The sequence below is a fragment of the Schistocerca nitens genome, chromosome 3, assembly GCF_023898315.1.
Source record: "Schistocerca nitens isolate TAMUIC-IGC-003100 chromosome 3, iqSchNite1.1, whole genome shotgun sequence".
In the NCBI taxonomy this organism is placed as follows: Eukaryota; Metazoa; Arthropoda; class Insecta; order Orthoptera; family Acrididae; genus Schistocerca; species Schistocerca nitens.
In genome coordinates, this window is record NC_064616.1 from 780,352,562 (window position 1) to 780,364,598 (window position 12,037).

Genomic DNA, 12,037 nt, shown 5'->3' on the forward strand with positions numbered 1-12,037 from the left:
ATAAGCTCCTCAGGCACTACTTTGGACCTTATAAGGTTGTAAGACAGTTGTCTGATGTTACATATGAAGTTGAAGATTTGGACCCCGACACAAGACGACGAAAGATCAGAGATACGGTCCACGTCCTTTGAATGAAGCCCTATAAGGATCCTGCAACCCAGGGTAAATCCGAAGCTCCTGTGATAGGCAACAAGCAGAAAGGTGATGAACAGCGTAGCAGCAGCAGAAGTTCTAAGATCACCGCCAGGGTGAGAATCAGTAATCGGGAGTCGGAGTATGCAGGACCGCTGATCCGTTCCTGGACTAGGACGATGTAACACCGAGATGCTGTTTTCTTAAGGAGGGAGCAACGTCGCAAAAGAAGCTGAGTAGCACTGTGGTGTAGTGGTTATGATACTAAACTCTTGACCGAGCGAGGTGGCGCAGTGGTTAGACACTGGACTCGCATTCGGGAGGACGACGGTTCAATCCCGCGTCCGGCCATCCTGATTTAGGTTTTCCGTGATTTCCCTAAATCACTCCAGGCACATGCCGGGATGGTTCCTCTGAAAGGGCACGGCCGACTTCCTTCCCCATCCTTTCCTAATCAGATGAGACCGATGACCACGCTGTCTGGTCTCCTTCCCCAAAACCAACCAACCAACCAACTAAACTCTTGCATGGAGCGTCGTGAGTTCAAAACTCACCTGGACTGTACAGTTTTAATTTCTATATTTGGTTCAAGTACATTCTAGAAGTATCCACTAATGTTAAGAATCATTGTACTGGAATGTTCTGTAGCTGTATATATACTGTATGTGCTCTGGCTGGAGGCAGTTCGCTCCGTGCTCTTGTATGTGCAAGTGCTGAATAAACCTTCTTCTACGTGACAATATAAACATGATGATTAGCCATTTTTGAGGCCACTGATAGACAGTAACTGGCAGATTTATTGATTGTGAGGGGTGTGGCAGAGTGGGTGAGAGAAGTTGCCCAGTTAGTGGAAGGGACTTTACTTTCATTGGCTCATTAGAGACCATGGATCACAACTTGCTGTGAGACAGGAGGTCGGAGATCAGAGAAATATTGGGGTGCACTTGTGGACAGGTATTGTGTTATTGGCTTACGTCTGCTGACAGACAGAGGATCTTATCTGTGGTTGTGGTTGTGCGGCCTCATGCCAGCTAAGACGTGATGTAGCCAGAACTGGTTATGGTTGCAAATCAGCTTATTCTGATTGGTCTTAATGTCTAAAACTTGTAGGCCTAGCGTGTGGGCTGTGTGCAATAAGTTAATTAATGTTTGTCACCCGTGGCTGTTGAGCATTTCACCAGGGGCTATATCCATTGACAGACATGGGCTTACATGTCACCAGGAAACCAGTCAGTTCTTTCACGAATGATGCTGAAAGCATGGTCTTGGATATCTGTGACCTGACCAAATGCTCTTCCTCTGAATTTGATATTTGATGCTGAGTGGAAGTAGGTGGTAGTCAAGTGGTCAATTTCATTACATTGGCAGTTGACTTCAAATGCAGACAAGATGAACTGGAGACTCTCCCATAGTGGCTAATACAATGGTCAAGAAAATGTTGCAGCTGTGCAATCCCTTTCACTACAATGTTGTATAGGCAGTTTGCACAGTTAGGAATACTCCAGATGACCTATTCTAGATATGTTTGAAAGATTTCACAAGTGCTTTTGACCCCAAATTGTAACCCATTATAGTGATACAAACCAAAGGATGAGTTGGACGTTGCGTACAATGGTGATTGTAGATAAGTATCTTCATGATGAATTTTTGAAAAACAATGACCCCTGGCTGACTTTGCGTAATAAGTACTCTAGTCAAGGAATGGGGTATAAGTCTATATCCTCATTTGGTTTTTTTATGATGACTATAGGTTCACTGATGTGATTATCACCATGTCTTACAATCTGTCCTATAATCATAGCAAAATGGACAGGCTGTACTCTGCAGAACCATAATATTTTTAGTGCTTTAAGCCATATATAAGCCTTGGAGTTCTTAGGAAGGGGCATAAATACAGCTGAGGCCTCTTGTGAATGAGCCATTTGGCATTCAGTTAAAGTGATTTAGAGAAGCAGTGGAAAAACTGTGTCAGAACGGCTGCATTTGGAAATCGAAGTCCACTTCTCCCTAATATGATTCAAGTACCTCAACCACATAAACACCTCAATGGGTTCACTCATATTGTATAATAAGTAGTTACTTTCTCCAAAGACCTTATGCATTTATTGTCATTATGAACTATTGTAAAAAGTCTTATTTAGTATGAGTCTAAACAGTGTGATTATTCATGGGAAAGGTGTTTAGCAACGTATTACATGTAACCATAGTATGGAAGGTAGTGATGTTCTTGTTTTACTTCATGAAATTTGTCAGGGGTGTGTGTGGTGACTACAGTCAATTATGGGGAAGAATATACAATTTAAGATATTCAGCACATGAAGAAAGACACTTCATATGCAGTAGATCTTTGCTTTAAATCCTTTTGAAATCCTCATTACTGGCATCGCTTTTGTGTCATTAGGCCAACATTGTGTCTGTACTACCAGTAAATACAAGGAAATCATGAAATCAGACAACAAGCCAACTCAGCTCAGTTAAGTGATTGCATGTAGACCAGTTAAAACAATGACAAAAGATCAAATTTGTTTTATTGCTTGAGAATTAAAGTTAGAATCTTGAGATTGGTATCAGTTTTTAATGGTTGTGTTAATTTTATTTGAAGCTAAAATATTGATTTAATGTCAACAAAAATGTTTAAGGACAAAAGAAAAATGATACCAGTAATGTTAAAATTGGCAGACTTCTATTAATGGCAGTTTCATTAAGTGGGCAGATGTGTGCTTGCATTTGCCAATAGATAAGAAAACACGTTTTTTTATTCAAGTTTGTATTATTTATTTATCCATTTTTTCATTTGTACATTTATGTGCATGTCATAAGATCATAGAATACATCATAATATACAGGGTGATTTTTTTTTTCCACTGTGTACAAACACTAGGAATTGATCGATGAGAGGGTTCGGTACAAAAAGGGTCTAATGAACTTATGTCTGAAAATGCGTGGTTTCCATGCTAGAGACCATTTATTCAGTTGTACATTGTTACGGAGACAGCAGCCTAATACATGCTGTACCATGTAGACACAGTTACAATATGTGTTGAAAATAGTTTCCATGTGCCTCAATGCATGTATGTATGCGCCATAGCATGTTCTGTGTCTCATGTCTGTATTGGCCAGTCTGCATTCGAACAGTGTTAAAGGCAACATAAATACGCTGCTCCAGTGTCTCCACATCTGGAGTGGGCTCTGCATTCATGATACTTTTGAGATGGCCCCATAATGATAAATCACATGGGTTGAGATCTGGTGAACGAGCAGATCATGCAGCTGAACCCCCTTGTCTGATCCATCAACCAGTGAAGACATGATTGAGATGCATCGAGACGTTAACGGTGAAGTGGGAATGGTGAAGTGGGCTGGAGCACCATAATGTAGGAGCCACATAACCCTTTGAATCATCAATGGCACTTCTTCCAGCAGGGAGACAGTCACCCACAAGAAACGCCAATAGTTCTGGCCTTTTACGTGACGTGGAATGAAGACTGGTTTCAAAATACAGTTGCCAGTTATTCCAGCCCACACATTCCGGTTGCTATCCCACAGATGACTGTTATGAAAGTTCCTGAAGCGACCCTGTCTCAGACAAATGGTGAAACACTGTTGCAAGTATTGAATGCTGTGGTTGTTGTTGCTGGGGATAGGACTCCTGATACAACTTTGCTGTCCGCTGCCCATTGCCATTTGCCTTTCCATAAGTAAACACCATGTCGGCAAGCTCTCAATTCAAATACGGAACCATTGTGTACAATGCTGTATCACGTCCACTACTAGGTGAGTCAGCAAAGGAAATGAATCAGATACAACATTACCAATTACAATGGCAGGAGAGGGAACTAGAGCATGACGTTTGGGGAACAGTAGCACCCTCAAGGAGGAAACCGTGCATGCTGTAACTGTGGCGGCATGGTATAGGGTTTATTAGCCTGCAGTCTTTGTAACAAAGTATGATTGAATAAATGGTCTCTAGCATGGAAACCATGCATTTCTGGACATAAGTTCATTAGATCTTTTTTTTCGTATCCTCTCGTCGATCAATCCCTAGAGTTTGTACACAGTGGAAGAAATCACCGTGTATAAATAGTCAAGATAGAAAGACAAATAATCAGAATGTGTGAAATAAAGGCTATCAGATTCCAGAGAATTGCCTGTTATGAAACAGTCTACAAGGAAATGGAACTAGTTGTGAGTGTGATCAGGAAGAAACATATTTATTTCTGTAGACATCTGATCAGGAAATCAGAATCATCAGGAGAGTATTTGAGAACAATATGCGCAACATGAAATGGATTACTGAGATCAGGAAAGATATGAGGAAACTCCACATTACAATTGAAGATTTAGAAAACAAAACAGACAAAACCAAGAAACTTGGAAGCAAGTGAGTGAAATGACAACCCAAGATTAAGAAACAGATGATTTCAGATGAAGAAAGAAAGTTGAGATCTTAGAGAATGAATAAGTACTGTGTCAACTGACAAGTGGAAAATTATTTTTATAAAATTGACTAAAATTCATTGACTAAAATTAATAAAATGTAAAAATATAAAGAAAATTGAAAGGCAATATAACATAATAATGAAACATGCAGCTTTGGAATGCCACAATGAAAAATGAGATGATGATGATGATGATGATGATGATGATGATGATGGATAATGATAATGATAATGATGATAATAATAATAATAATAATAATAATAATAACAACAACCCCGTGGGGGCCTGGGAAAAGAATAGGCCTCCGGTATGTTCTGCCAGTCGTAAAAGGCGACGAAAAGAACAAACCACTAATAGGGCTAACCCTCCTTTTAGTGTGATTACTTGGTTCAGGACAGAACTAAAGAAGCCTCGGACAAGCGCCGTCATGGTCGGGGACGACACTTGAACCCTATGCCCGCCCACAATGGTAACGACACTGCTAGCCAACTGGAAAATGATTTAAATCCAAATAGAGGTGTTTTGCAGGATATACTTCCTGCAACCACCCCAGAAGGAAAACAAAGACAGAGGATGAGATGGTCAGATGAAGTTAATCGACACCTCATGTTCTGTTATTATCAAGCAACAAACCTAGGAACCAACACAACTGGATACAGATCACAAGTATACACAACATTTATTACCAGATACCCAGAATTAAAATTTTTAACAGAACAACAACTAGCTGATCAGATCCGTGTAATAATCAAAAATAACAGGATACCCCAGTCAGAATTAGAAAACATCAAACAACAAGTACAACAAATACTGGAACAAAATAATGGCCATCAGAAGAAGAAGAAAATACAGTAATGGACTCAAACATCCCAGAGCAAACAAACGAAGAACAACACGCATCAATTAAACAATCAGAGGAAAACAAAATCTTAAGACAGCCACCGGAACAAGCACAAACAGAACACGAAGTGACACACATGTTAGATATAGACGAAAAATTTCAGCTGACATATATACAATACAAAGACACAAATACAGACATTAGACCATTCTTTCATAGACCGCCAAATAACCCACAAGGAGAAACAACAATAAAAACTATCAACACAATTATACACAACAAAATAAATGAAAACACAACTATGGAAGAGTTGCAACTACTGGTTTATATAGGAGCACTCACTACACTAAATATACACACTAGGCAGAGATCAGAACCAACCAACACACAGAAGAAACCCACAAACCCAGCATGGCAACACAGGCTACAGATCAGAATAGAAAAACTGAGAAAAGACATCGGACAGGTAACACAATTTATAAGAAATGAAATGTCAGAAAAAAAAACAAAAAGGTTAGGTAAAATCTCACAACAAGAAGCGATAGAGCAATTAGATGAAAAGAAGCAGAAATTACAAGCATTAGCCAAACGACTTAGAAGATACAAAAAAAGTGAAAATAGAAGGAAACAAAACCAAACATTCAACACAAACCAAAAGAAATTTTACCAGACAATAGATAACACACACATTAAAATAGACAATCCACCAAACATAACAGACATGGAACACTTCTGGAGCAACATATGGTCAAACCCGGTACAACATAACAGGCATGCACGGTGGATACAAGCAGAAACAGACACATACAAGATGATACCACAAATGCCTGAAGTAATAATTTTGCAACATGAAGTCACCGAAGCAATTAATTCTACTCACAATTGGAAAGCCCCTGGAAAAGATAAAATAGCAAATTTCTGGCTAAAGAAGTTCACCTCAACACATTCACATCTAACTAAATTATTTAACAGTTTCATTGCAGACCCATACACATTCCCTGATACACTTACACAAGGAATAACTTATCTGAAACCTAAAGATCAAGCAGACACAGCAAACCCAGCTAAATATCGCCTCATAACATGCCTACCAACAATATACAAAATATTAACTTCAGTCATTACACAGAAATTAATGACACATACAACACAGAACAAAATTATAAATGAAGAACAAAAAGTCTGTTGCAAAGGAGCACAAGGATGTAAAGAGCAACTGATGATAGATGCAGAGGTGACATATCAAGCTAAAACTAAACAAAGGTCACTACACTACGCATACATTGATTACCAAAAGGCTTTTGATAGTGTACCCCACTCATGGTTACTACAAATATTGGAAATATACAAAGTAGATCCTAAATTGATACAGTTCCTAAACATAGTAATGAAAAATTGGAAAACCACACTTAATATCCAAACAAATTCAAATACTATCACATCACAGCCAATACAGATTAAGCATGGAATATACCAAGGAGACTCATGAAGTCCTTTCTGGTTCTGCCTTGCTCTGAACCCACTATCCAACATGCTAAATAATTCAAAGTATGGATACAATATTACTGGAACATACCCACACAAAATCACACATTTGCTATACATGGATGATCTAAAACTACTGGCAGCAACAAGTCAACAACTCAACCAATTACTAAAGATAACAGAAGTATTCAGCAATGATATAAATATGGCTTTTGGAACAGACAAATGTAAGAAAAATAGCATAGTCAAGGGAAAACACACTAAACAAGAAGATTACATACTGGATAACCACAGCGACTGCATAGAAGCGATGGAAAAAACAGATGCCTATAAATATCTAGGATACAGACAAAAAATAGGAATAGATAATACAAATATTAAAGAAGAACTAAAAGAAAAATATAGACAAAGACTAACAAAAATACTGAAACCAGAATTGACAGCAAGAAACAAGACAAAAGCTATAAATACTTATCCTATAGCAATATTGACCTACTCATTTGGAGTAGTGAAATGGAGTAACACAGACCTAAAAGCACTCAACACACTTACACGATCACAATGCCACAAATATAGAATACATCACATACATTCAGCAACAGAAAGATTCACATTAAGCAGAAAGGAAGGAGGAAGGGGATTTATCGACATAAAAAACCTACTTTATGGACAGGTAGACAATTGAAGAAAATTCTTTCTAGAACGAGCAGAAACTAGCAAAATACACAAAGCAATCACTCATAAATACATCGGCTACACTCCTACAATTTCATAACCACCTCTACAACCCTTTAGATCACATAACATCAACAGATACGAAGAAAGTAAATTGGAAAAAGAAAACACTACATGGCAAGCACCCGTATCATCTAACACAGCCACACATCGATCAAGACGCATCCAACACACCGCTAAGAAAAGGCAATATATACAGTGAGACGGAAGGATTCATGATTGCAGTACAGGATCAAACAATAAACACCAGGTATTACAGCAAGCATATTATTAAAGATCCCAATACCACAACAGATAAATGCAGACTTTGCAAACAACAAATAGAAACAGTAGATCACATCACAATCGGATGTACAATACTAGCAAATACAGAATACCCCAGAAGACATGACAATGTAGCAAAAATAATACATCAACAGCTTGCCTTACAACATAAACTTATAAAACAACATGTTCCCACATACAAGTATGCACCACAAAATGTACTGGAGCATGATGAATACAAATTATACTGGAACAGAACCATTATAACAGATAAAACACCACCACATAACAAACCTGACATCATACTCACCAATAAAAAGAAGAAATTAACACAACTAATCGAAATATCCATACCCAGTACAACAAATATACAAAAGAAAACAGGAGAAAAAATTGAAAAATACATCCAACTGGCTGAGGAAGTCATGGACATGTGGCATCAGGATAAAGTTGACATTATACCAATTGTACTATCAACTACAGGAGTCATACCACACAATATCCACTAGTACATCAATGCAATACAGCTACATCCAAACTTATATATACAACTACAGAAATCCGTAATTATTGATACATGTTCAATTACCCGAAAGTTCCTAAATGCAATATAACATATACCGTGCAGTTAAAAGGAAGTGACGCTTGATCAAGGTCAGCGTCACTTTCCATTTTTGACCAGACATAATGTCTGAGAAAAGAAAGAAATAATAATAATAATAATAATGAGCTATGTGGAATCTTCCAAAAAGTCTGGGAACAGAAGCTATACCGAAAGATTTCAGATTAAGCATTAATTCACCCAACCCACAAAAAGAAGGTAAAACTGACCCCAACCACTATGGAGGAATTTCTCTCTTCCCAGTCATGTACACTATTCTTTTAAAAGCATTACAAAACAGGCTGGAAAACTAACAGAGTCAGCAATTAGGAGTGTACCAAGGAGGGTTTGGAAAAGAATAATAATGTATGGAACAAATTTTAAATCTGAAATTTATAAGATATTGAAGAAAGAGGGATAAAAATATGTACATAAAATCTGTAGACTTTAAAAAAAGCATATGATTTGATTAACAAGGAAACATTATCCAAAACACTAAAAGAGTTTGGAGCTGACAACAAATGAGTGGCAATCATAAAAGACTCATTAACAAATGCAAAATGCAAAATTGAAGTTCTAGGTTGGACCTTCTAGGCTTTTGAGTTTAAAACTGGTGTATGACAAGGAGATGGATTGTCCCCACTGCTGTTTAATTGTGCACTAGAAAAGGTAACCAGAGAGTGGAGAAGAAGAAGGAATTTAAAAAAATTATGATTGGGAGAAGAGGGGATAATCTGAGAATTGATTGGCTTTTGCAAATGATCTTGCAGTCTTAGCTGAGTCTATAGAAGATGCAACAATGCAGATAAATCTCCTACAAGAGACAGTTTCAAAAATAGGCCTATGTGTATCTACTGAAGTAACAAGTTGTAGGCACATGTGAAGTTGTCAACAAAATACATGGAAACTGATTATGGAAGTGTAAAAGTGGCTACAAAATTTAAATATGTTGGTGAAATAATGCAACCAAATGCTATGGGCAAAGAGGGTAACTTCGCAAGGACAAGGAAAATGGAAGTGGCTTTTAACATAACAAAAAACCTGGATTACAAGGAAGAGAAGAGTTATATTCTACCAACACCAAGAAAGGCAAGACGAAAAAAAAGGATTTTTAACTTTTTTGATAGAAACCCAGAAACATCAATGATATGGATCAAAAGAGTTAAAACAAACCCGAGGGAAATAGAAATAATGGAAGAAGAAACAGGACAAAAAAGAGAAAAGTTCAGAGCAAAATTAAGAAGTTTCAAAGGCTCCAAGATGCAACATGGACAAAAGAAAGAAGAGAACAACATGGGGAAAGAATGGAAAACTACTCTAAAGAATGAAGACATGACAAATTATTTAAGAACAAAGGAGATAACTCCCAGAAAGGCAGAAGTGTTGCATCGTTGACAGATACACACACAAGGTGCAGAGTTTTACTTCACTAGGTTTCGGAATGGGATTCCTTTCTCAAGCTGTATGAGAAACACACTCACTGACTCACAGGCACATGCTTGTCTCCCTACATTGTTCTCATTCGACTACCAGTTCATTCCTGGCCCACGGTGAGTGTACTGCGGTGAGGTGGGGGTGCAAGGTGGGGTGGTCTGACGGATCGAGAGAGTGGGTTGGGGGGGGGGGGAGGGAAGTGTCTAGTGGCTTGTGGGAGAGTGTGGACTAGCTAGGGGTGCTGATAAGGGGGCAGGGGGCAGGTGGCAGGTGGCTAAGCACTCGATTTCACAGACTGGGATGTGAGATGGCAGCACTAACTGAAATGTTTTTTGGGGGGGGGGGGCAATGGGAAAGGGATGGTGGACACACACACACACACACACACACACACACACACACACACACACACACTCTGACTGTTTGGTGGGGGTTGGGGGACAGTGGGCTACCTCAGGTAACTTGCTGTCCCCCCACCAAATACTGTGTGCATGTGCGCGTGCGCGTGCCTTTCTCCATTCTTCAACTCTCAGGAGAGCGCTGGCAGTCAAATGAGCACAATGTAGGGAGACAGGCGCGCGCTTGTGTGTGTGTGTGTGTGTGTGTGTGTGTGTGTGTGTGTGTGTGTGTGTGTGTGTGTGTGTGTGTGTGTTGACGACACAGCACTTCTACCTTTCAGTGAGTCATCTCCTTTCTTCCTAAATAATTCATTAATCGCAACTGGAACTTGCTGTACATTATGAAAGAATAGATATAGTCTTAAGAGGTCAATTCATATGTTGTCATAATAAAGGGCAAGAAAAGGGAACTGTGTAATTCAAAATTAGAACCATATACTGACATTTATTAGGTGCAGATGAATAAAAAGATTTAGAAGAAAAGAAGAAGAGGTTAAAGGAAAGTGAACCGTATTATGAAAGGGATAGATTGCTATTCACTGTAAATATAACACGTGGAATTGCGGGCAGGCATGACGAAAAGACTGTTACATAAGCATTTGGCCAAAGCCTTCCTCAGAAAAGAAAAACACATATTTCTTTAAAATTTCAGTATAAGAATCAGTGTTGGAAAGCTTTTGTAGGGTCTTGAGATTATTGGTTAACTTGTTATTTATTGTTGTTTTTAGCCTATCATAGAAATATGACCATCTGCAATGCATCCTTGGCAGGCCAGTTCAGATCATAACCTCAAATACATGGAGACCTAAAAGCCATTCTCTCAGCAGAAAATAGGTGTTTATGGGTTCATTTGTTATGAATACTTGTATTATTTTTACAGGGTGTTGTTGACTTGCCACCAAAAGCTCTTCTTTACCTTCTTTTTGAGTCAGTAGAGCAGTTTCCTTCTTGGAATTCAACAGTTCTACAGTCTCACAGAGTGCAGGTAAGTTACATTATTTTTTGTGTACTGTGGAACATATGATTATTTTTTGTGTTATTTTCTGATTCATTGGTAAGTTTGTTGTAGATTTGTTTCCAATCAGAGTAAGATAAGATAAGATAAGATAAAAGTTTTCCTAAAATATACTATAATAAACAGAATTGCATAAAATGATTTATTTAGAAAGAAAATAGAGACAACAGGTGTAAATTAGTTCACCATGATCTCAGGGTAGTATCTTTCACTACTAATCGAAACCTTATGATTTTTGGGTTTTATTCTAGCATATGCTTATATTTGGAATAAAAAAATAATCAGCAATGGTAGTTGAAGACTTTCAGTGTAAGGAGTCACCCTCATTCTGCCAACTGCTTTGTCAAAAAGGATAGATAAGCAGATGGAGGTTCAGGGCATCCTCTTGTGATTGTGGTGGGGAAATGCCCCTAAAGGCAGAACAGTCAGCAATAATCAATTGCATGAGGATTCAGAAGGCAATGGAAACCACTGCGTTAAAGACACATAATATGTATCCATTCCTTCCCTTGAAAAGTTACTATTATTGTAAGTCTATCAACCATTCAAATGCCTGAAAGTGCTGGGAGTGGCATCCCATTCCTGTGAAATGTTAATTTTCTACAGTTGTTAAGATTAAATCTGTGCTGAAGATCTGTATATCTCGGTGCCCAATTTTTTCCTAAGCTGTTAAACAAAAGTGATCTATTTTC

General features: G+C 38.3%; 1 protein-coding gene across 1 annotated transcript in view; it reads left to right on the forward strand.

Annotated features, from left to right (window-relative positions):
• The window catches only part of LOC126248794 (steroidogenic acute regulatory protein-like), a 161,125-nt gene that overhangs the window by 109,005 nt on the left and 40,083 nt on the right, over window positions 1–12,037 (forward strand). The window contains exon 11 of the mRNA XM_049950180.1: window positions 11,211–11,315. Coding sequence (XP_049806137.1) covers window positions 11,211–11,315 — 105 coding nt within the window. The remainder of the gene's footprint in view (window positions 1–11,210; window positions 11,316–12,037) is intronic.